Below are 22,683 nucleotides of genomic sequence, written 5' to 3' on the forward strand. Positions count from 1 at the left end.
TCGACTAGTTGGTAAATGTACCCGTACCCACAAAGAAGAAGAAGAAATGTACCCGTATGAGAGAGAGAGGGAGAGATGTAGCCGTTATTCAACGTGTCACAGCGACTGTTTACACTCGCAGCGGCGCGCGCCAGTTGGGATTGAACGCTTCCTGTAAGCCCGAGTGCATTGTGGGTAAGACTTTGGTAAACAGGGAGTGAGTTGGCGATATCAACGAAGGCAAAGTGTTGTACCTCGCTCGCTCGCGTTTAACGAGTCAACTGTACGAAGGGGGCGATTAGACAAACTGTTTGCTCGAAAGCTTGAAGGCAGGTCGACACTCCCTCGTTTATGGTTCAAACGAATAACAGCGGGGGAGGCGTGGCTACGGCTTGAGCCAAAATGGCAACGGCGAAACGTCAGTGACACACTTAGCACTGATTCACCTAGCTGACTAGCCAGGCAGTTTGTGAGTAGCTAGCTCAACGAGGAACTACCGCAGAGAGAGCGAGAGAGAGAGACGGAAACCCGGGGAAGGTTGAACATGGCTGAACTTGAGCAACACGAAGCGGAGCAGGTATCGATATAACGGCCGTTTGTTATAGCAAGTTGGCAATCTGTTGAACTCAAAGACGCGTCTAACCTGAACGAACTGTTTTTTTTTTTTTTTGACAGGACATGGAGAAGAAAATTGAGGAGACACGACTCAGATTCAAGAATGAGTTCCTGCAAGGTAACACAGATATTCTGAAGGAGCTGGCATTAACTTTGCTCCTTGACCGGTCACTTTGCTTTCGCACGGATTTTGGCTCGTTGTCAACTTCATAAAAGTCAACTGTACGCAAGTTAGCCGTTGACTACACAAGTTATCACAATGACCCAGCGTTAAATGCGCAGTCAGTAAGCTCCAAACAGATAAAGTACATTAACTTACCTAGCTAACGTTAGCTCTGTATTGCCACACGCAGCTTTTAGTGTTGTATATGGCAGCACACGTCGTGGTGTTCAGGTGAACTTATGTTGTATGAATTTTAAAGCCCAATTGTGGTAATTCCTGGTTTTTAAAACACATTTCAAGGTCGGGAAGTGTTTGAAAGTGAAACCTACCCTAACCACTTGACCTTTTTTTGTAGTTGGAGCGTCACGTGATTCACCCTTTTGTGTTGTGTTTACAGATACAACAGACAAATATGATTCCAGAGACGTGGAAAGGCTTCAAAAGGATGACGCTCTGGTGGAGGGCTACCTGACCTGGAGAATTTATGTTGTTGAGGATGCCTTGAAAATGATTGACGAGAGTTTTCAATGGAGAAAAGAGTATGGTGTGAATGGTAAGAACTGAAGTCATGCTGAATAGTTTGTATTATGTGTGTGTAGTAGGACTGGATATTCATTTTGGTATTAGTGCCAATGTCTTATATTTCCTATTCTTTACAACAACATTAATACAAAACGGAAACAAGAATCTAAACTTTGCGTAATTTAATTTCCAGATCAGGAACTACGCGATCAGATTAAACAAGACTATGAATCCAGTCCTTAAATTACTTTTTTTGGGGGGGGGAGGGTGTCATGACTGTTTTCGTTAGCTGTTGCTACAGGCACAGTTCGCTCAGTACCAAGTTCAATTTCCTGTCCTACCTAAAAGTAGCACTGTTGACATGCTGATGTTTACAAGTTCGCAACACAGATCTGTGGTCGTGCTCAGGCTGAATCCGGACAGAGTGCCATTGTTTGTTATACACTCCTATCACCATGCATAGGCTACCGCGAGAACAATCCCCACTCTCTGTTGCTGAGAAATGGTACTGTTGTTGTTTGTTAGTCTTTAATCCAACAAATTCAATTTGTCAAGCAGTTGTTTTTGGAAATTTTTATTTATTTAAGTCATTAGTATCCGGGGGCATCGGTGGGGCCATATCCCCAAGGTCAAGTGTTGTTAGTTTGTTTATCAAAACAGGTTGATGATGTGTGTGCTATTTTCTGCCAACTCCAGTAGTTTCAGTTCATAAGGACACTGGGAGCCACAGCGGAACAGTAAGGGTTAGAGACTTCCTCTCGACAGGAAACTAAATGTGTCCTTTCCTGATTCACTGATGCCTATCTACAAGTTTCATACAGTTGCTGTAGACTGATTTTATGATGATGACTAATCTTTGGGAAAAGAACAAGATGGCTTTGCTGAGTATTTCCTGGACATGATGATTTTTTTTCTTCTAATTAGAATATATTGTGCATTTTTAAGTAGTTTAATAAAGGATCCAAATAGTCTAGAATATCAGAAGGTAACTTAAAAGCAACCATAGTCCTTTCCTAACAATGCCATGTTCTGTATAGCCTATAATTAAATTACAACAAACACGTGTGTAATGTGTGTCTGCTTGTGTCTTTCAGATATCAATGAGAGCACCATTCCCAAGTGGATGTTCGAGACTGGTGCCGTCTTCCTCCACGGCTATGACAAAGAGGGCACCAAGCTCTGTATGTACATATTCTATTACAGGCAGTAAACTCTAATGCGGTCCACTTACAACTTTCTTTAATCGTCGGACAAGATATCTGTCCCATTAAAAGTGTGTATCCATCACTGCAATTCGACACAAACGCAACTACTAAAAACATAACCATTTTGTATCTTTGTTTACTGTGTTTAGTCTGGTTCAAGGTTAAGCTACACGTCAAGGATGCAAAAACACTCGTGGACAAGAAGAAGTATGTAGCCTTCTGGCTGGAGCGGTATGCGAAGAAAGAGCCCGGGATGCCACTCACTGTTATCTTTGACATGGCAGATTCTGGCCTCAGTAATATAGTAAGTCCATGGTGATGATTTCAAGTTTTGTTACCAATCTGTAACTTATTTTTTATTACTTAGTCATTAATTCTGCTAATTTTCTGATAGTAATATCTTGGTCTCCAAGACAAAACTTGTATAGCATTTTCAGGCAATTTTAAATGTTTGAAAAGTACACATAATAATGTGAATGCCCTTGAAAAGCTGTTGAGTATCCTCATTTTTCTTGATGCTTGAGCTGTGGTGTTGCAGGAGCTGAGGCTCTTTAATGGTTTTACACTTCGGAGATTAAAGTAACCTTTAAATCCCGTCGGTCAGTTCAAGTGGACTGTCTAATCCGTAGACTCACTGTGTCACAGGCGTTCGCTCCTTCATGGAGCTCTCTCTCAGCGAGTGTGTTTCCTTGGATAGGCTCTCTCCCGGAGAAATGGCTCAATTAAATACAAATAAACAAGCACAGCGAGAAAGGACGCATAGCTTTGCAACCCTATTATGAAATGGGTTATATTAGTAGATCAGTTTGGAAAGCAGCCTTGTTGACCCCACAGTAAGAGCTAGAGCAAGGGTAGCAGTATGATCTTGTTAAGGCTCGGAAGTGAGGCTGCTGCATAACAATAAGGCTTCTAGCTAGTTATGGAGCTAAGCCAGGTTATAGGGGCTATATTTATTGACATATGTGCATATGATGATCAAGATAAAAAAAAAAATAATAATAATAGGAGGAACATTCATCATATTCAACTAAAAACTTTTAAAATCGTGGCACGTTTGTGTGGCTTTTAGATGAGATTTATAGTATGTATTAAATCTGTCAGCCATGATTAGATTTTCTAGCTCTATGTTCAGCATTGAGAAGATTACCTGTTCAAATCAAAAGCCCTTTATTTTGTTTGAGTGGAGGAAAACGCACTTAAGTCTTATCTCTCTTTTGGCTGATATTTAGGATGATTGTCTCCTTGTAATGACCAACGTTGTTAGATCCTGGTAATGCAATAAAATGGTGACAAATAGGCATTTAACTCAAAGTTGTACAATTGTGTATTTGGCAAATGGTTCATGACAAAAATATCTAATATAGTTCAAATACTTGATCAACATCCTCAAGTCACTCTTAGACATGGCATTTGAGAGTAATTGAGTGGGTCATCAGTGAAGTTTTGAAAAAAAAAAAGTGGGTCACTTCAGATCTCGAGGCAGTTAAGAAAGAACAAGCATTCGCCATATTGGAAATTTCTAAAGCAGCTTTCATAGTTGTGTATGCTTTGACTTTTTAAATCCTTGTTCATTTCCACTTTGTGTTTCAGGACATGGAGTTTGTGAAGTACATCATTAATTGCTTCAAAATCTATTATCCAAAGTTTTTATGTAAGTAGCCAAATGTGTGATTTAAAGTACAACACATATTTATCCACATTCACATTACATTTACCCATTAATAGCAATGTAAAGCTGCTTTCAAGTCAAGCCTGTGGTTTTCTTTTTTTAAGCATAATTCTAATGGACAAGCTTTGTCCTTTTTCTATCCTTTCAGCTAAAATGATCATCGTGGATATGCCTTGGATCATGAATGGTGAGACTGAGCCTGCCCTCTCTGAGCAGTCCCTACAGACTCATTTATTTTATACCCAATTTATATATAAATAATTATAATCTGATCCTGACATCTGGAGATTAATCTCTCTGTTTCAGCTGCGTGGAAGATTGTGAAGTCGTGGTTGGGTCCCGAGGCAATAAGCAAACTCAGGTTTGCATCCAGATCTGAGATCCAGGGGTTCATAAGCCCGGAGTACCTGCCACCTCACATGGGTGGAACGGTATGTATTTTGTCTTTATGTGTTTATATTCTACATTTCCAAAACAGCCTTACTTCATGCATGCATTAGTGTCTATCAGATGGCTGCAAAAGATGCAGTAGTTAATATGTATTATCTTTCATTGGAATCACATTGTAATAATGGTTTGATTAACAATTATGTTTCTCAAGCTGTTATCATTTTGAACAGACTCTGAATAAAAAACATTTTAAGAATTTTTTTTTTTTCCTCATGTCACACTGAGACCTGCAATATTGCTTTATTAATGACATTCATTGTTTATGGTTGTAGATACACTCCATACTAGACCTGGGTGTAACGATATAACTTATCTGGCTAAATTCCAGGACTCCTTCAAGTACAGCTACCCGCCTCTCCCCGATGATGACTTCCAAACACCCATCTGTGAAAATGGACCAATTGTTAGCGAGGACGACACGGAGAGCAGAGAGGGTGAAATGGAGGTCAAAGATGCCCTTGAGTCCAGTTTCAACTCTGAGATTGCAGTAAAGCCCAAAAAGGTACATTTTCTTTCAGGTCCGTGTCTTGTTCATAATGTAGAAGTACTTTAAAAAAAACTTCACTTAAATTTGAAATAACCCTCCTCCCCTTGTAACCATTTCATTTCGCTTCAACATGAGGCACCTTGTGTGTTGAGAAGTCTCCACATTGGCAGGACGCACATAAGTCAGAAGGCACTTTTTAATTTGATCCTGTTTAAGTGTGGAGGAGTTATACTGGTAAATGAGTGTGATTACATGTAGCTGATGTTGAAGCTAATATAGGTAACAGGAGCAGTGTTTCTGTTATCAGTGAAGCCGTTCCCATGTGTTATTGATAGCTGACAAATCATGATTCTAGCATTTCAGGCCGAGGTTTATCCCTCTTATAGATGTGATATTCTGCAGTTAAGTCGAGACGTTCCTCCTGTTTCTTCTTTCATTCTCTTTCTATATTCTGAGCCGGGGATTACAGCGTGTAATCAGAGCGCTCTTCGGAGACGACTGTGAATTCAGTGACAACTAATGCCTTGATTTGGAAGACATTAAGCTCTTACTCATTGTCTCAGTGAAGGTGACCTTAATGTCGCTGGCTGCAATTAAATCCTGCCAATTTATCACAGCCAGCTCTCTGCTTCTCTCATTCTCTGGCCCTCATACGGTCCACAGAAGTTGTGAAGTCAGCTACTTAAGGCTGAGTGTCCCTATAGCGTTGGCAGGCTTCTGGGGATTGCTTCATCCACACCTTTCTGAATATTTGAAAGATTTTCAACTGGAATCGCCCGGAGCTCGGCCGCAAAAAAAACAACCTCGGACCGCTCTGAAAAAAGAAGCTGTGTGCAGCGCTTTCTCTGTTGGCGGCCTCATATCCACTCTCCTCCTTGGGAACAATTGGAAAAAGAAGCTCAGAAAAAGAAAATGCTCTATGGACACTCAGCCTAAGCTCTTCACTGCTGCAGCTAGATTCCCGTTTTCGCCAAACAGCAGCACACAGTCCCAGTGTAGCACCACCACTGAGATGCCCCACAAGCTTTATCTTGAATATGTCTGCAGCCGCTGTCAACCTCCCTCTCACTCTGGTGTCACCAAATTTCACCCTCTTTCAGCTTTCAGGGTACATATTCTGCTCACTCCCTACAGGACAATCCAGCCCTCACTCCATAATCTGTTTAGCTTTTTTTTTTTTCCCTGGGCAGTGGCATGCAAGAACGCCTACATGGAAACAGAGGGCTTTAAGGGGGGCATATCGGAATCTGCATGGCATTAGAAAATGTCTGTTGAAGACTTTCAGAAAGTTTCCTATTTACAATACGTCGGTGCATGTTGTTGTCAACTATAGCTATTGTTTTTGCTTTGTTGTTATAGTTTTGCAGCTGTTTTTTACAGATATATTGCTGTCACAGTCAGGGAGCAGCACATTTGGGGTTAACCTACATTTGAGTACATGTAATTCATTCATTGTTTTTAGCCTGCTGTGCTGCGTATAGGACACGAACTGCATGTGCTGGAGAGGTGTTGCATCACCGTAACGCTACCCCCATGAGCCTCCTAAGCCCCAACAAACAAACGGTGCTCCCATTGTTAATAAACCACATTGGTCATGCACAACAGATTTAGATTCACAAAGCAGAGATATGCAAATAAGTCAAATGTTTGGCTCAACAACTACAACTTTGGCTTTATCTACAAGCAATAGTTGTCGATGTTTGTCAATACACACATGGAATCACTTCATTCTGGTATGTTGGTGCGAGCAGCATGAATATGCCCGGCATAACTCCAGAGAACGGGTATATAGCTCTCTGTTAAAGCATTATTTACCACTTAATTTCCAATAACTGAATTTTAACTAGCACTGCAGTCCTCTGAGGAGTCAGACTACATATAAAAAGTCAACTCTGTGGGAAAGAGGGAAGTTAATTGTGTAGCGATTCAAATTGATGTGAATGGTTATTCATGTGACTTCTACAACTGCTAGTGGTTGTAGGTTAGTGAGACTGGAAACTTTACAAATCCCACCCTTTTGGCGTCGAAAGTGGAATGGACTGCTGTAATCTAGTTCATAAGAGCACATGCAAAGTAACTCCCTTTCAAATCCATAGTTTTATCTGGAAATTGTTACTGCTTTTTTTTGTTTTCCAAAAATAAAACTCAAAGAAACCCAATCTAAAGAGACAGACACGGTCACTTAATTAGCAGAGTCCACTGTGTCTTGGCATTTTTTAAATTCCCTGTGCATGTACTTGCACAGGGTGTAGTAGTGTCATTGTGTTAATATACCAGCATGTCGACTCTTCAAGCCTGTCTGAACGCATTCCGCTGTACTGCTTCTGATCCATCTCGTATAAATAAACAAGATCCCTCCCCTCCCCTCCCCCATCCGTGACCGCCACCCATCCCGACCTGAATTCCTCCGGGTTCCCGGCAGCACTGCGCTGATAACGTGGCGGCTTTCGAGAAGCTAATTGCCTTTCTCTCTGTTTTGCAAACAAGGGCTGGTGGTGGTAAGGCAGTGTAAGATCAAACCCACACAAGGAGCTCAGAGTCCAGAAGATTTCTCCCCGACTGGAAAGGCAGGTGTGCTCACGTGACTGAATTACTGTGGGTGCACCTCCCTCACAGTCGACTGATGTCACCACAACCCCCTGCACATGTTCATCCCTTGACCTGTCCTGGACCTCACATTTCAATTTCACCCCCTAGATTGTATTTCACTGTTTAAAAAACACACTCACACAACATTTCTGACTTTGTTATTAAGGAATATAGGCTAAATTAAGGGTAGCCTACCTTTTGCACAACACCATGTAAACACTCGCTCTTATATTAGACTGTATAGTCGGCTCCAAGAGAAGGAATAGCACGTATTGCTCCTCATTAACACTGTGGCACTATCTGAATCTTCTAACCTCAGATGTAAAACTACTAAGATAAATATTGCTGTATAACATTAGATTAAGTTGTTAACACTCAGCACAAAAAATGTAACTGCCTTTGAGGCAACTTTTTAACGAATGCCGTGTGCGCTTTATACACTAACAGCATCCTTTACCAGGTCTGTGACTGGAGGATGATGATCATGTAGACTACTGTCTTTTAATATGTACTGTGTAATGAATAGACACTCCTCATTATGAGTATTTTTTTTGTCAATTTAGGATAATGTATTATGGTTGTTTTTGCATTAATTATCTTACACACAATGTGTACAAATCATGAATTTCTCAACATTTAGATGTACTTTATTATCGTAATTTTTAAATGTTTTATACATGATTATTATAGTGTAATTTTTAAGTTGATTTGTTGTTCTTTGTTTAACTATAAATGGAAATTTGTTTCCATGTGCCTTAAGAATGCTGTGTCCAAACACTGTAATTTTGATTCTGACATTTGTATGACACAGCCTACTATTTCAAATGTTGCTTTTTCCGTTAAAAATTGGAGCTTGTTTTGCTTTTTTCCTACTCACTTTTATTACCTAATTGTGTTGAGCTTGCTCTTTATAACGATTAATAAATAGACGTTTCATCAGCAGCTGCTTATCTCCTGATGTCTTCATTGTGGCAGATGCATGACAGACAGCCATTAAACTAAGATGACATGTTGTGTTGCTTATCGCAGCAAATGACACGCTTCCCTTCTGAGTCACCAATGTTCGCATCACATGCAGAGACCGCTCACCTTTGCCCCCCCTTTCTCCCATGATGCACACACCCTCCCATCTGTTTTACACAATATGTGGTGCCAGCAGCACTGAAAGCATCCATTTCCCCCAGTCACCTACTATATCCATAGCGCCTGTGCAAACATTTCACAATTCCTATCCTGTCAGCAGTTTTTTTATGATCTCGTGGTCCGTCTGTGGGTGATTTGGGTCAACGTGTGTTGAGGTTTTGCTGAAGTGAAAGTATCTCACGCGTGAGTGACATGATGACATATGACCTGATGGGAGCTATTTTTTGTTCAAGGTTCTTCATTTTATCAAAAAAGAACATGTATTTTAATAACGTAACACTTCATTATTACACAAGAGGCCGTTTATTAATCATTACAGCTGACTGCCGTGCGCTTCATTAACTGATAGCTTTCTCCTTTATGAAGGGCAAGGGTCAAACATTTCATTTTTAGGGGAGGCAACCCAATAAGGATCGCACGATTATATTATCAGTATCCCGAGTCTCTTTTCTAATTAAGTGCTCTTTGTTGTTTCAGGTGAATTTCCTGGATGACAGTTTGAGGGCAGAGGACATTGATAAAGGAGAAACAAGTGCCAGGACCAAAGGGGCCAGGAAGCCACTTACCACCTTCAAAGGCCCTCTTCTAGATGTTAGGTAGGCTGTCCTGCTCATGCCCTTCCCAAGCTTGTCTTTGTTCTGCACATCACTCGGCTACATTCACACCAAACCGGCGGCGTGGCGTTGTGTGGCATTGTGGGAGGGTTACATAAAAGGGCCTTTTAAAGCCCAGCGACCACGTTATACAGTTCTGGCTGCTGTGTAATTTTCTACCATCCCGTGTGGCCCCCCACTGCCATTGCCTGAACACTCACACCACATTCAAATGAATGGAAGGACTGGCATTCTCACACCAACGCCTGCCTTACAGCTATTCATGGTCACATTGCAGTAAGAAGAGGTTGTCTACTCACAATTAACACGCTCTCAAACTCTCTACTATCACATGGTTATGGACAGGGATCCTCCTTTTCAAGCATTCTTGGGGTCACACAAAACGTTTTTGCAGAGTAACTTGTCATTTCTTGTATTCTGATACATTTAAACATGTGGTTTGATACTTTTTATCTGGCAGTAGCTTGAAAAAGAAATAAAGAAATCATTCAATTTTGTAATTCTGTGCAGAGAAACTGGTTGGCCCATTTCACATCACATATTTGAAAATATAAAAAAAAGTTGGAAATTGTTTCCACAAATTTAATTCTGTTAAAAATTTCTGTTGTAATCAAATCAATGAGTTGAGAGCACAACTCTTGCCAAAGTACATTCTCTAATAAACTACATGTTCCCATCGTTTGCAGTACTATAAAAATCACCAGGATCAAAGGCCTTAGTCTCAAAGCTAGATTATGTTGTTAGCCAGTTATCTTGCTGGCTTTGTTTACACCAAAACAAAATCAAGTCTGTAAGCAACAGGCCAACAAATGACCAAATTGTGCCGAGTAGGTAAACGGATCCGCTGACTTTTGAGAAGGGAAAAGTGATGCGGTCCAAAGTAATGACTTTAAAAAGTGGGTGGGATTCAATACAATGCGCCCATGTTCTCAATCCAGCTGTTTAGTCTGCGGCAGAGTTTGATTGATAGCGTTCACAGAGGCTTAAATAAACCATGCAAATTCAATATACTTTGTCTCAAGCAACAACAAAAAAGAGATCAGGTGTGAAAGCATCCGGTCTTGTCGTCCTGTACACACCTGGGCTTGGAAATGCACACAATCCAGCTTCTCTGCACCGCAATTAGAATGAATGTATGTTTGGGAGACACAAGAGGCTGAAACAAAAGAGGCTGACGGGTCAATAATGGATTGTTGGCTTGACGGCCAGAACTGATGGTAGAATCATCTACTAGACCATCCTCTGCACGCCACATTTCTTCCAATCTCCACCCAGTGCTTATTCAGGTGTTGCACTGTGGCTGGCTGTACATCCCCCTCTGAATAATGTACACCTTCAGAACCTAAAATGACAACAAGGAAGTAAGTAGATTTGTGCATCAGTTTTAGAAATGCACACCTAATACACTGGCAAGTGGGCATATGTGTATTACAGATCCAAACTCAAAAAGACACATTTTAATTGCCTTGTACATATTGACAACAAGGGTCTCTTGACAGATTGGCTTACAGCGTAAAGTCATTATTGATGTGTTTGTACCTTTTTATAGCCGAATTGATCTGGTCACATGTGGGCAGGAATTAAGGATGCTTCCAATCAATTGTTCAGAGAGAGAGAGAGAGACACTGGCCAATAATCAATTAGCCTTTATGAGAGGAGCACTGGACGTTTGGTCAAACACATCATACGTTTTCATTGAGTTTTAAAGGGATTGTCGACTTCTAAAGCAGTGTGTTGCACAGTAGTAAAGTAATCACACTATGATGTGGTTGCTTCTTTGCTAAATACTGAGCAGTGCATTCACACACTGTGTGATGTAACTCCTTATATTCATGAATAATGTCCGCCGATGTCTGTTTTTAAAGAGTAATGGCTTTGATGTGAGGATTTTTGACAGCTCTGGGCTGTGAATTATAGTGATAAACAGATTTAAACTAGCCTTAAATGCAATTATGTTTCTGAGCTGCGTTCGCCTTAATTCAAGGCTGAGGGCTTTAGAGGAGAGTAGGGGGCTTTGATCTTGTGTTTGCCCAAAGGTTTCCAACAGCCTGAAGACTCACTCTGAGCGCAAGCAAGCTTCAGACTCGGCGGCTGTTTTACTGGGTAACGGGACGTACGCGACTTGAAAAGGAAAACTATACCTTTGTTCTTAGCAGTTTTAGTCCATGAAAACGTAGCCAAGCTGCAGCAAATGAGAAGCTTTATCCATATGAGGCAGATATGATAATCCATTTGCTGGTTTCTTCTTGGGAAAGTTAAAGTCCCCAATGCAAGGAAGTGTTCACTGAGGCTGAATTCAACAAAATCAAATACTATTTATAGTCAAATTAAACTTGCTTAGAAGCATTGATTGCCATCAACCAATAGAAAGTGTCAGAGAGTAAGGCAAAGGTACGATTTAAGATTGGCTTTGGCTCTAAAATCACATCATGTGTTCTACTTTTGAGACTAAAACAAATCAAGGGAGAAATCCTGTTTGGATAAAGCAGGAATGACCGCATTCCATCGTGGGTGGATTCTGCTAACGTCTAAACCTCCCTTTCTTCCTTTTTAATACAGCAATAACGGTTGACATTGCATTGCAACATTTAAAAAAAAAAAAACTGCAAAGGCAGATTGACTTTTCAAGCCAACTGAAAGTCTGACAAATGTAGCATAACGAGCTACAAGTCCCACACAGGCAGCCAGTCTGTATTAATAAGGTGACAACAAAGAGATTTTCCTGTTTACAAGTGTGTCATGATATCTGTGCTGAAGTGTAAATATAGACACTTTATTGCTCAAAATGACTGTATTTTTAAGACTCAAGCTGGTGCCTCCTGTCTGATAATGTCTCAGAGCATGTTTTTTCCTCTCCATCCAGCCCTGCAGAGGAGCTCAGCTTTGGTTCTGCAGAGAAGGAGAAAAAAAGCCTCATTATCCTGAGCAATGTGACAAAAAATCAGGTGGCCTTCAAGGTGAGTGGGAAGGTGCTCACACGCATGTGGGTGTGTGGTTCAGCTGCTGCAATGAATGACTGCTAAAATGTGTGGATTAGATTGATAAATCTGTTGGTTGATCAACAGAAAATGTATATTTAGATAAGCAATTAGAAGTCGATTGTGTTTTTTAAGCAAAATGCCAATTCACTGGTCACCAGTTTTCAAATGTGAAGATTTGCTGCTTTTTTTGCGATTATATATTGTTGTAAATCAAATTTAAACTGTTAGTCAGACAATAGAAATGATTTGAAGATGTGAAACTGAGCTGTGGGATGAATGTGATATTTTCTGACACTAATAAACCGATTAATTTAAATAAATGAATGTGCCGCTGGTGTCTTCACAGGTACGGACCACAGCGCCCGAGAAGTACAGGGTGAAGCCCAGCAGCAGCAGCTGTGATCCCGGGGCATCGGTGGATATAGTGGTGTCCTTACATGGAGGTACAGCACTTTAGCTCTGCACTCTGCCTCACTCACAACAGATGTTTCCGACTGCTGAACTTGAATAATCAAGCGGTCCGGTCCTTTACCTTTCCAAAGTGCCGGGAGTTGCTATTTCTTTGCCTGGCATACATATTTCAAAAGTGATAAAAGAATTATCTTCCCAAAACAAACCATCAGACAACTGACGGCGCTGTGCAAGTTAAAGCACGGAAATGTCAGCTGTAGGTTAGGATGTGCTGCAAATAACTTGGAAGAATCACCGCTACCTATTTCAGGGTTGCTTTTTTCTCTCTACCTTTTATGCTGGGGTGTTTTTTTTCTTTTCTTTTTCTCTCAATACTGCCATGTCTACAACTGAATTTTTCATATAGTTCCTTCACTTCTTTTGGAGTTTTCATTATTGATGCTAAACAACATTTCTGGGCAGGTTCTCAAGCCTCTCCACAGGACAGGTTTTTGGTCATGGCTGCCGAGATGGACAGCGCTGGATCACAGGACCTTGCACAGTTCTGGAAGGAAGTAGCAAAAGCCAAGATCATGGAACACAGGTACGAATCTGTGCTCCTTATTGAGCCATGTCGGTATTTGTACACTGGTCTGATTCCACACAGTCCTCGTTAAGGTTGAGACAGTGGACTTGTAGACTACACGTCACCCCGATGGCCTCCGCTCATTAGATTGTGACTTTCCCACAGGTTGCGCTGTCATGTTCTGGAGAGCCTAAAACCAACAGGGAATCCTCTCAGAGACAGCCCTGTGGAGATGGTGACCAGTGGGCAGCAGGAGATGAACACAGTGGTGAGTTTGACTTCTAGTAGCTTTAAGTTTCCATAGATATATACTTATGACCACCATTATAGATTTTCTAAACTGCCATCACAGTTTCAATACACATTATATTTTAATATTACCATATAAATTGAACATTTTATTAAACCTTTAATAAAGATGTAATTAACATATTTTTTTATTTCAGTATTGCATACTCAAATACATCCCACGTAATAAATAATAATCAGTAACTATAACATTTAGCTTTATTCTGTTGTATCACTATGTCTAGAATAATTCAAGTTACCTGTTTATTCCACTCTAAAATGTTGGTAAATATTCATCTCCACCATACATTTAGAAAAGAAAAAAAAACCTTTTCCAGAATCCTGTCTTGCAGAAAATTAGAGAAGAAAATCGATACCAATCTCGTGTCTGTGTGTTAACGATGGAGCTGGAACAGAGAAGCAGTTAGCCTAGCTTAGCAAGACTGGAAACAGGGAAACCGTTTGTCCAATATTAAAACAATTATGTATTCCAGCAACTCTAAATGAACTCAACCTTCCACAATAATCAATGCATCTCATGTGTGTAATAATACACAATAAGAGTGACAAAAAACAGATAATTAGTGGTTTTCATGGGAGTTAAATGTCTCACTGTTGTACACCAGGATCATCCACTCTTTATTTTTGAGACTAGTTGTTTCTTTCTTACAGTTTTCAAGTTAAGCTGTCTCCCAGGTCCATACTACACACACACACACACACACACACACACACACACACACACACAAGAGTGGAATGAGCCTTCTCATCTATTTCCTTAACTAACTGTACATCCCTGGCCTGATTTGTTTCTGTGACTTTCATTACACGGGTGTTAGATTGATGAACCGGCTCAGTGAACCCGTTTTTTTTTTATCTCGCCAGCTCATGCGAGTGATGACCTGCAACGCCCGGCTGGAGCAGAAGCTGGACACGTGTCTGTGGGTGCAGAAGGTCCTCATCGGGTTGGTGCTGCTCCTCCTGGTGATGAACCTTCTGTTGTTACGCCTGCTGAGTGCTTCCCAGCGGCCCTCCTGACCTGCCGCAGCAGACGGCTCCTGCGGGGCCACAGCCGACTACCTGAGGGACGGTCATCCCGGGCTCCTCCCTCCCCCCACGGGGCTTGTTGCCATGGAAGGGGAGGAGGAGGGCTGACTTTAGGGACATGTGAGTTGTTGTGGAGTTACTATATGAAGAGAATGTACTTTGTCTCCTGTCAGACACTTGAGAGCTAATTCAACAGAGACCGTTTTAACAATGTGACATCAAATCGTTAATGTATTTTTTAAGACCAGCCATGAAAAAAATAAATGTGTATTTATTGCAAAAGACACAAGATGTAGGAAGAATTAGCTATTTTTGTGATTATCATGTACATTTCTTTTATATTATATAATTCTAAAGAATATAAAATAAACACTTTTTTGTCAACTTATCTTTTGTTGAATGTAATGTTTTTCTCCTTATAAAGTCAACAGCCTTTATCCTATAATGTGGATTTTTGGGTCAATCGGTAGTGCTGTTTTGCACAAGTATTCACACTCTAATAAACCCTCATTAGTACCGAGGTGTCTAATTGAAAACTTTGTTGTGTATGACCTTGCTAAACCTCTCCACACTCAGACCAAGGAGCCACCAGAGATCTCTGTCTCCACTATCTCCTCCATTTGTTTTAATTACCCCAACACCGGCAAACTAAAAATACCAAAGCAATTACTGGGCGAGTACAAGGACACGGCACAACCCACTTGTAGCTTAGTGGGGAGAACTGATATCTATAACAAGATCCAGCTCCGAGCAATCAGGACGCGAGCGCCGCACCAGGAACGATCACAATTGGGTTATTAGATTTGTTGCGCGTAAGGGTTGTCTGGCGTCGACGTTTGCAGCTTGTTTCGCAGTAGGTGGCGGCTGCTCGCATGCGAGGGATGATTAGAACGGCTCATGCAATAACGGGTAAACTAATCTCGTGTTGATTACAAACACTGGGCTGTTTCGGGGTGCCCGCAAAAATGTTTATTCCCCCTGAAGATTGCGTTGCTTCATCTGTAACTGGTTCTATTTTTGGTTGGCAAACCTTTCACATGGTTCTCCATATAAAACCTCTCCATTAATAGTCGTTCGGGGAAGGGATTGGTTTTAAGCGAGCGTGTGCACTGGATGTAAAACTTGTGTTTCACTTAAACTTTCACTAAGAAATGCATTTTTGTGCTATTTGGGTAGTAAGTGCATATGTACTAAAATGAAAAGAAAAAGGGGGTGGGTGGGTGGGGGGGGGGTTAATGGCATCGTTGCCTCCAGAGAATAAAAGTAAAAGCTCTGGGATCACACGTTGGTGGGCTGATTTTAAGTGCATCTGAGGTACACAATGGCTGACTGAACCCAGGAAATCGATCCGACGCACCGCACCGCACGGAGCCAAAACAACACCGCCATCAGTGACGCCACGACGACCCAAATGGAAAAATGATTTGAGCGGTCATGTGACGGTGATTCCCAGACAGACTTATCTCACTCGATTGCCTATTTGTCAGTAATTAGTTCCAGCGGATACTGTACGTATTTCTCAGCGGCTCCAGGAGTCAGAAGCTCCTCGGTGGTATTGATTTAACATTAAATCGAAAACCCCCAGTTCAACAAGCGCCCTGGCCCTGGGGGGGCGGGAGGGGGAGGGGAGGGGTGATTAAGTTCAACTGGCAAATTAGGACGGGACGGGGGTTGTGATGGAAAGTCAATGATGCTGCATTTAATAGGAAGGGTGTGGGTGTCGAGCAACTTGTTGCTTTAGAATGTCGATGTACCCGGTGAACTGCGGCGCCACACGCTGCCCCTTTCATCATCTCTGTAAATGATCTATTAAAATCAATGCTTATGATACAGCGGCGGTAAACATTACTCAGCTCCCATAATTGGGCCCGAAACGCAAAAATGATATAACCAGTAAGAGCATTTTATATTAAAGCAGTTTATTCTTTTCCTTCCAACTCCCATCCAGCCTAAACCACTTCTCTGCTTTCCCCTCTTGTAGGGTCCAATGATCGGCTGTATGCACAGACGAACACGCAGGTCAAAGGTCAGTGAGCGTGTGAAGACTTCTAGGCAGCTGTGACGGGCTGCTGGCCACTTTGGATGACTCCATATCTGAGCGACTCGTGCGGACCAAAACCGTTGAGAGAATTGAGAAGTGAAGACGTGTCTAGTTTGAATTTCATGTTCCTGCGTCAAGCAGTGGATAAACAAATGATTACAATGAGTCAGCACATCTTCAATACTAGATTTGAGCAGCTGAGTGAAGCGGTGACCTAAATAAAACAGCTTTTTATTGATGGGAATGCGTCACCTTTGTTCCAGTGCCCTCTCTCCTCCACGGGTTATTATAATAAATACATGAACGCCACAAGATCGCCTCATAAATGCCTGATTCTTGAATGTTTTTTAGGAGAACGAGGCATGACTTTTCAACTGAACTGAGCTTCAAGGAAAAACAGGGTTCTAACATATTTATTCATACAGTGAATACTTGTGTGTCTGTGTTCATTCTCGGGGGATTCCTGGAGGAGGATTCGATTTTGGTGGTCAAAGGTCAACTCACTGTGACCTCACGTCCGTCCCATTCCTGTGAACACTATCTGTAAATGTGGCACAAGGATGAACTGATGTGGATTTGGTGGTCAAAGGTCACTGTGACCTCACCAAACCCGTTCTTGGCCATAGGTCACATGGGATCTGGTGATTATGATGGTGGTGTAGTTTATTTATGTGTTTTGTCTCTTTTCTTCTGACCTACATTCAGCGTTCATGTTTTTCATGTAGTGTTGTTTGTTTGCGTGATCCTTGTGCTGTGTCAGCTTTTTTTTAATTATTATTTCTTTTATAGAATATACTCTTGAGAGTCTTGGGAAACAGTTGATATTTCACAGAATAATTAGCCAATATCTCTACACATCCTGTTTATAACCACAGTTCCCAGAACATCAGATTCTTTGTTTTCACAGTCCCTGTGGATATATTTATATATTTGTCTCTTTTTCGACATTTCTTGAATAGTCCGTACTACACACTGCGTGTACCACTGGAAAATAATCATTTTATATCTGTGTTTAATAATGCTTCATTGGTGATTCATAATCAAAAGCAACATATATGAAACTAATAGAGAACAGACATTTTTAAAAATGGAAACGAGTGGAAGAAAACATGTTTTTTTGCATTGGAGTTGCATTGGATGCTGACTCATAGTTGTTTTGTTGACTAATTTCTCTGACTCATGTCTCTCGAGATGTTTGGTAAATGTTGCAGAGATCCAGCTACATTCGACAGATACAACTCCAAAATCCTTCCCATCCAGCCTGAGGGAGGCACTTATATCTGATATTTTTCATTTGAAATAATAATAAAAATTTTCTTTTTAATTAGCAATGATAATTGCTGTAGAAAAATAAATTTGTGTAATCGATCATTTCATTCAATCTCTCTATTTTTTCCATCAGAACCCCTCTTTGAAATGACCCATGTGGAGAAAACTTGGATTAACTACCAAGTCACTAAATCCTTTCCACTAACTCTCTGGAGACAACATGTACCAAATATAAACAATATGTTATTTCAAAACATTTATTAATTACAGCGGCATCCACCGAAAGTTCTGTTTCAAATAACAAAAACAAATAAACAGCATTAGCCGAGTGTAATTTATTCTATAATCTAAAGAATATTGTTTCAGTGTGCGTAAACCTCATTTAACATCAATTATGCAGCATTTATTGGACCTTTTGAGTCCATATTCTCATTTTAAATATGGATATCTGCGTTATGTTTCGGGATACTTAATCATAAAAGCTTCACAAAGTCTGGTTTGATGTTGAGAATCGGTTTGTTTACAGAGATCCATCACAGGGAGAATTAGAGGTAATTACTACCACAGCCATGATGTAGTCTTCTCACTGCAAGGTTATGCAACTACGCCCCCTGCTGGCGTGGAATGGGGGGCTTCACTGTATTTAACGGCAGATATTAGGGATTGAAACATACAACCATATGAACATAAATGCATTTACCTACACATTATTATATAAAGGTAAGTCTAGATATTGGGGCCCAGGTTAAGCACATTATTGCTTATTATTTTATGGGGATATATATATGTATAATTACGGCCTCGGATCTGTCCCTGGGTCTGATCGGTAGAGAAGATACTGTTTGACTTCAGTGGGGAGATGAAGGTCGTGAATGCCACACAGCCTCTGCTTGCCCACAGTTCTCCTGATGTTCAGCCGACACAGCTGCATTAAAGGGGACGCTCCTGGGGGGCGGGGATGATTATTAGACACATCTTCACAGTGGTGGGGGGGGGCCTACTCGGTTAGTTTGGATTGAATACCTCCTGCTTGTCTCAGCAGCCTCTCCGCCGGACTGTCGGGGGCCGCCAGGTCCAGCGGCTGCTTGCCCTCCGCGTTCCTGCGGGAGCCGTCGGCCCCGTAGTCCAGCAGGGCCGACACCATCTCCGGGCTGGACAGGCGGGCAGCGACGTGCAGCGGCGAGTCACCGCACACGCTGCCGTTCACGGTGGCACCTGCCGGGGACCAGAGGGGAGCGAGGTACCAGTCCTCACGTTACACCGGGAACCTCTTACAGAATGTGGGCCACTTCTAGACTTCAATTATTCTCAGGTGATCAATATTCAAATCATAAAACCCCCCAAACAGTGTGCATTTTATACAAACAGGAGTGGAAAGTAAGCAAATTTAAGCACTAAAGTATAATTTGATGTACTTTATTATTTCCCTGTGGTGCCACCTCATACTTTTACTCCATTACATTTACTTCATGTGCATGCACCTACATTCTTTGTTGTTTTGAAGACTCTATTGTTATTATTATTAATAATAATAATGATGATGATCCTGACCCTATTAAAACACAAAATGTAAAACTCTCTTGAAGTAGTAATCTCACCCTTTGCTGAGCTTTGATGGAGTCAGAAATAAAACAGAAATTACCATAAAGCATTGTTATGACCCCAAATAAGGATGTATAATCGTGATATTATGGGCTATGCATGAATACATAATAATAAACCCTGTTTGCTTTCCAACAAGTTCAAAGTTCAATCTCAAAGCATGCTCACCGAGTTGAAGCAGTTTCCTCACGGAGCTCAGATGCTGATTGGAGCAGGCGACGTGCAGGGGGAACCCTGATTGGTCGACGTATTGATCCACATCCGCGCCGCGCTGAACCAGAGGCTCGATGCACTCTGAGTGACCTAGACGGAGTTACCAGCATCATCACAAAGAGGAGTGATGTGCTTTCAAAGCTGCTTGCGCTGCTCAGCCTTTTTTTTACTTTGTAGCTTCAAACGGCGTCGATATTTCTGATTATTGTTACATTTCCGCAGACCTTTTTTTCTTTTCCTTCTGATGTTTTTGACACGGTGTGCATGTTGTGGTGACTGAGGAAGCAGGTTCAGCTCGGTTTCAGGTGGAATGTGAACTCTCACCTTCGGCTGCAGCCCTGTGGATTGGGGAGCTGGTCTGGGTGGTCCCCAGGGGGGTCGCCCCGCGTTGAAGGAGCAGCGACACGCAGGTCACGTGACCCCGGGCACAAGCTTCTGACAGGGGAGTTTGTCCGTCCAGCGTTGAACCGTTGACCTGACACAGGGAGGGATGTTTTGGAGAGCATTTACTAGAAATGTTCTCCAAAAATTAGAAGTCATATAGAGAAATATACAAGCGAGTGATAATAAATGAGAAGCAGTATTGAGATGCTACAAGCCTTTTTATTGTTTATTGACGTGCATGCATGGATGTGTCTGCTGTCGGGTTAATCTCTTACTGATTGAAGCCAAACCAAAGTTAAGCCCAGCAATAATTGATACGGTTTGCCTCCTAACTAGACCAGAGGAGGATTTAAGAGTTTCTTTTTCAAAGAGAAGACACAAAACACACTGTCTTCATGTTGGGATCGTCTTGAATTTACAACCAGTCGTTGATGCCTTACTGACATTTGCTCCGTTGTCCATCAGAAGCTTGGCACAAGCCACGTGTCCTTGTAAACATGCACCGTGGAGGGGAGAAACCTGGTCCAGGGTGTTCAGGTTCACACATGTACCCTGTAGAGAAATGACAACAACGTGACACACGAGGAGAGAGACTCTTAAGATCTTGATTTCCAGCTTTTATGAACTTTTTTTTTAAATAAATCGATAAATTGCATGTTATAAGGATCTTTACCTGAGCAATGAGTCTCTGCAGGGTGAGGACACGTCCATTAAAGGCGGCATCATGAATCGGCGACCAGTCTGACTCCGAATCTAGGATTTAAAAAAAGTTGAAACAACATAAATATGCATCAAAGTGCAGTCAATCAGATCCAGCTGCAGTCAGCATATGTCGCCCTCAGCTACTCACCGCTCATCAAAGGTTTGGAAAAGAAAACAGCAGCTCCACTTTGACATGTAGTGTCTCGCCGAGTCTCTTTGTGTCCAGAAGACATGCTGATCCCAAAGCAGTTTTTATGAGCACCGAATGTTTCAGGTTTGTTGTTTTTTTGCAACAGAGGCTCGACTGTGTCGTACTCCGAGTCACAAGAACATCTGAAAGGCGTTTGTTCCTCATCTGTTTTCAGTGTTTCTGTGGCAGTAGTTGGTGCCGTGATGTCATTTCCTCTTTGACAAAGTATTTTGCCTGCAGGAAACAGGCTGGTTGAATGAGAGCCGTTTGAGCGTCAACCAATGGAGGTGCAGAGGGAGTGGCAGCGGGGGCCCGTCCAGCAGGTCTGTGATGTGTGGGTGTAATATGACACTGTACAGCCACACCCATCCCCTCCAGCAGGAGATGGGCGGGATGATCAGAGGGGATATGTTTTAATCTGTATGCATATAGTGTGAAGGCATTACTTATTATTGGTTTAAAATAATAATTTAAAGATATTTATATGTCTTCCAGTTACACCCGACCTGATAACACCGATAAAGCTTTTTTAAAGGTGACTCTTCAACTTTACGTCCTCATGACAAAAAATGCTACTTTCTAAAAAAAAAAGAATTTTCTTTGCATATATGCAGCTCTAAACATTTTCGTGTCAGAGTTTGACACTAGAAGGTCGTTTTCCGATCCGTTCACCTGAAGATCTTTTGATGATTTTTGTGTGTCATCGCTGCTCGTGTGATGTTGGAGCTTGAAACCTCTTTTCAGTGGCGTGGGAGACGTCGTGTCACGCATTTAAATGTTTGGAAACACAAAATAGTTGCACATTGGTTCCGGATTGTTCAAAGAGGGGAAAACAAGTAAACATGCTTTTAAGAATCTATTCATAAACGTAACATCATCTAGTGTTTAATCAGGCATGTCCATTGTATTCCACACATTATCATTCAAAGCAAAAATATTTCCATCTGTCTTGGATCGTATCTGGAGGGGAGTTTTTAAGGGAAGCACATGAAGGTGTCCTTATTAATTCCATGTTAGATTAGTTTCATGCAGAGTTAACTAACTTTGGAGAATCTCAAGGCAGTTAAAACCACTTGTTTTCCCAGACTCAACAGACCGTGGACGGCTGGCCTGCTAATCAGACAGACCCTCCTTAAAGTTAACAGGCAGCCCATGCTAACAAGAATCTGCTCTGCTTCGGTGTCCTTGAGTAAACCACTGAATCCCCAGCAGCTCCAGTGATAAGCTAACCTGACCTCTGACTCCCCACACAGGAGTTCAATTAAGTTCCCACGCAACTCCTGTGTCGTGAAACGAATCCAGGTCTAACATCGGCGTTATGGGATACACCTCTGAGATTATTCATATGCTTCGTTTGGCTATAAATGTAATAAAACAATGTGTAATGGTATATATTTCCACACACAGCTTATTCCCCAATATGTGTTGTGTTGTGGGATCGATCACGTCGTCTGCAGACCAGCAGAGGGCGGCAACACAGAGCAGACGTTCCCGGTGTTCCTCAGGGAGCCATTAATCCCTGGCAGCAGGCTACAGGCTTGCCATACAATTGAC

General features: G+C 41.7%; 2 protein-coding genes across 3 annotated transcripts; one reads left to right on the plus strand and one right to left on the minus strand.

Annotated features, from left to right (window-relative positions):
- The first annotated feature begins 356 nt into the window (after positions 1 to 356).
- On the plus strand, positions 357 to 18,137 carry mospd2 (motile sperm domain containing 2). 2 transcript variants are annotated; one of them, XR_014598108.1, is made up of 16 exons: positions 357 to 556; positions 655 to 712; positions 1,155 to 1,310; positions 2,374 to 2,460; positions 2,634 to 2,788; positions 4,075 to 4,135; positions 4,302 to 4,340; positions 4,460 to 4,584; positions 4,932 to 5,105; positions 9,300 to 9,418; positions 12,300 to 12,393; positions 12,764 to 12,860; positions 13,291 to 13,411; positions 13,559 to 13,661; positions 14,567 to 14,848; positions 16,710 to 18,137. XR_014598108.1 is itself a non-coding variant. In XM_084023620.1 (15 exons), exons 1-15 carry the CDS (start codon positions 524 to 526, stop codon positions 14,717 to 14,719), a joined length of 1,575 nt encoding a protein of 524 aa, XP_083879746.1. In that variant the 5' UTR covers positions 357 to 523; the 3' UTR covers positions 14,720 to 15,056. The 2 variants fall into 2 exon arrangements, 1 of the variants encoding a protein (XP_083879746.1); XM_084023620.1 differs by lacking the exon at positions 16,710 to 18,137 and having other exon boundaries at positions 14,567 to 15,056.
- Positions 18,138 to 18,261: 124 nt separating this feature from the next.
- On the minus strand, positions 18,262 to 21,349 carry LOC311022403 (ankyrin repeat and SOCS box protein 9-like). Its single transcript, XM_084023623.1, has 7 exons — positions 21,088 to 21,349; positions 20,911 to 20,990; positions 20,682 to 20,789; positions 20,178 to 20,328; positions 19,809 to 19,943; positions 19,062 to 19,253; positions 18,262 to 18,983 (listed from the first exon to the last, which is right to left on the minus strand). Exons 1-7 carry the CDS (start codon positions 21,170 to 21,172, stop codon positions 18,832 to 18,834), a joined length of 903 nt encoding a protein of 300 aa, XP_083879749.1. The 5' UTR covers positions 21,173 to 21,349; the 3' UTR covers positions 18,262 to 18,831.
- Between the last annotated feature and the right edge of the window lie 1,334 nt (positions 21,350 to 22,683).

Source organism: Eutrigla gurnardus, assembly GCF_963514095.1.
Source record: "Eutrigla gurnardus genome assembly, chromosome: 12".
In the NCBI taxonomy this organism is placed as follows: domain Eukaryota; kingdom Metazoa; phylum Chordata; class Actinopteri; order Perciformes; family Triglidae; genus Eutrigla; species Eutrigla gurnardus.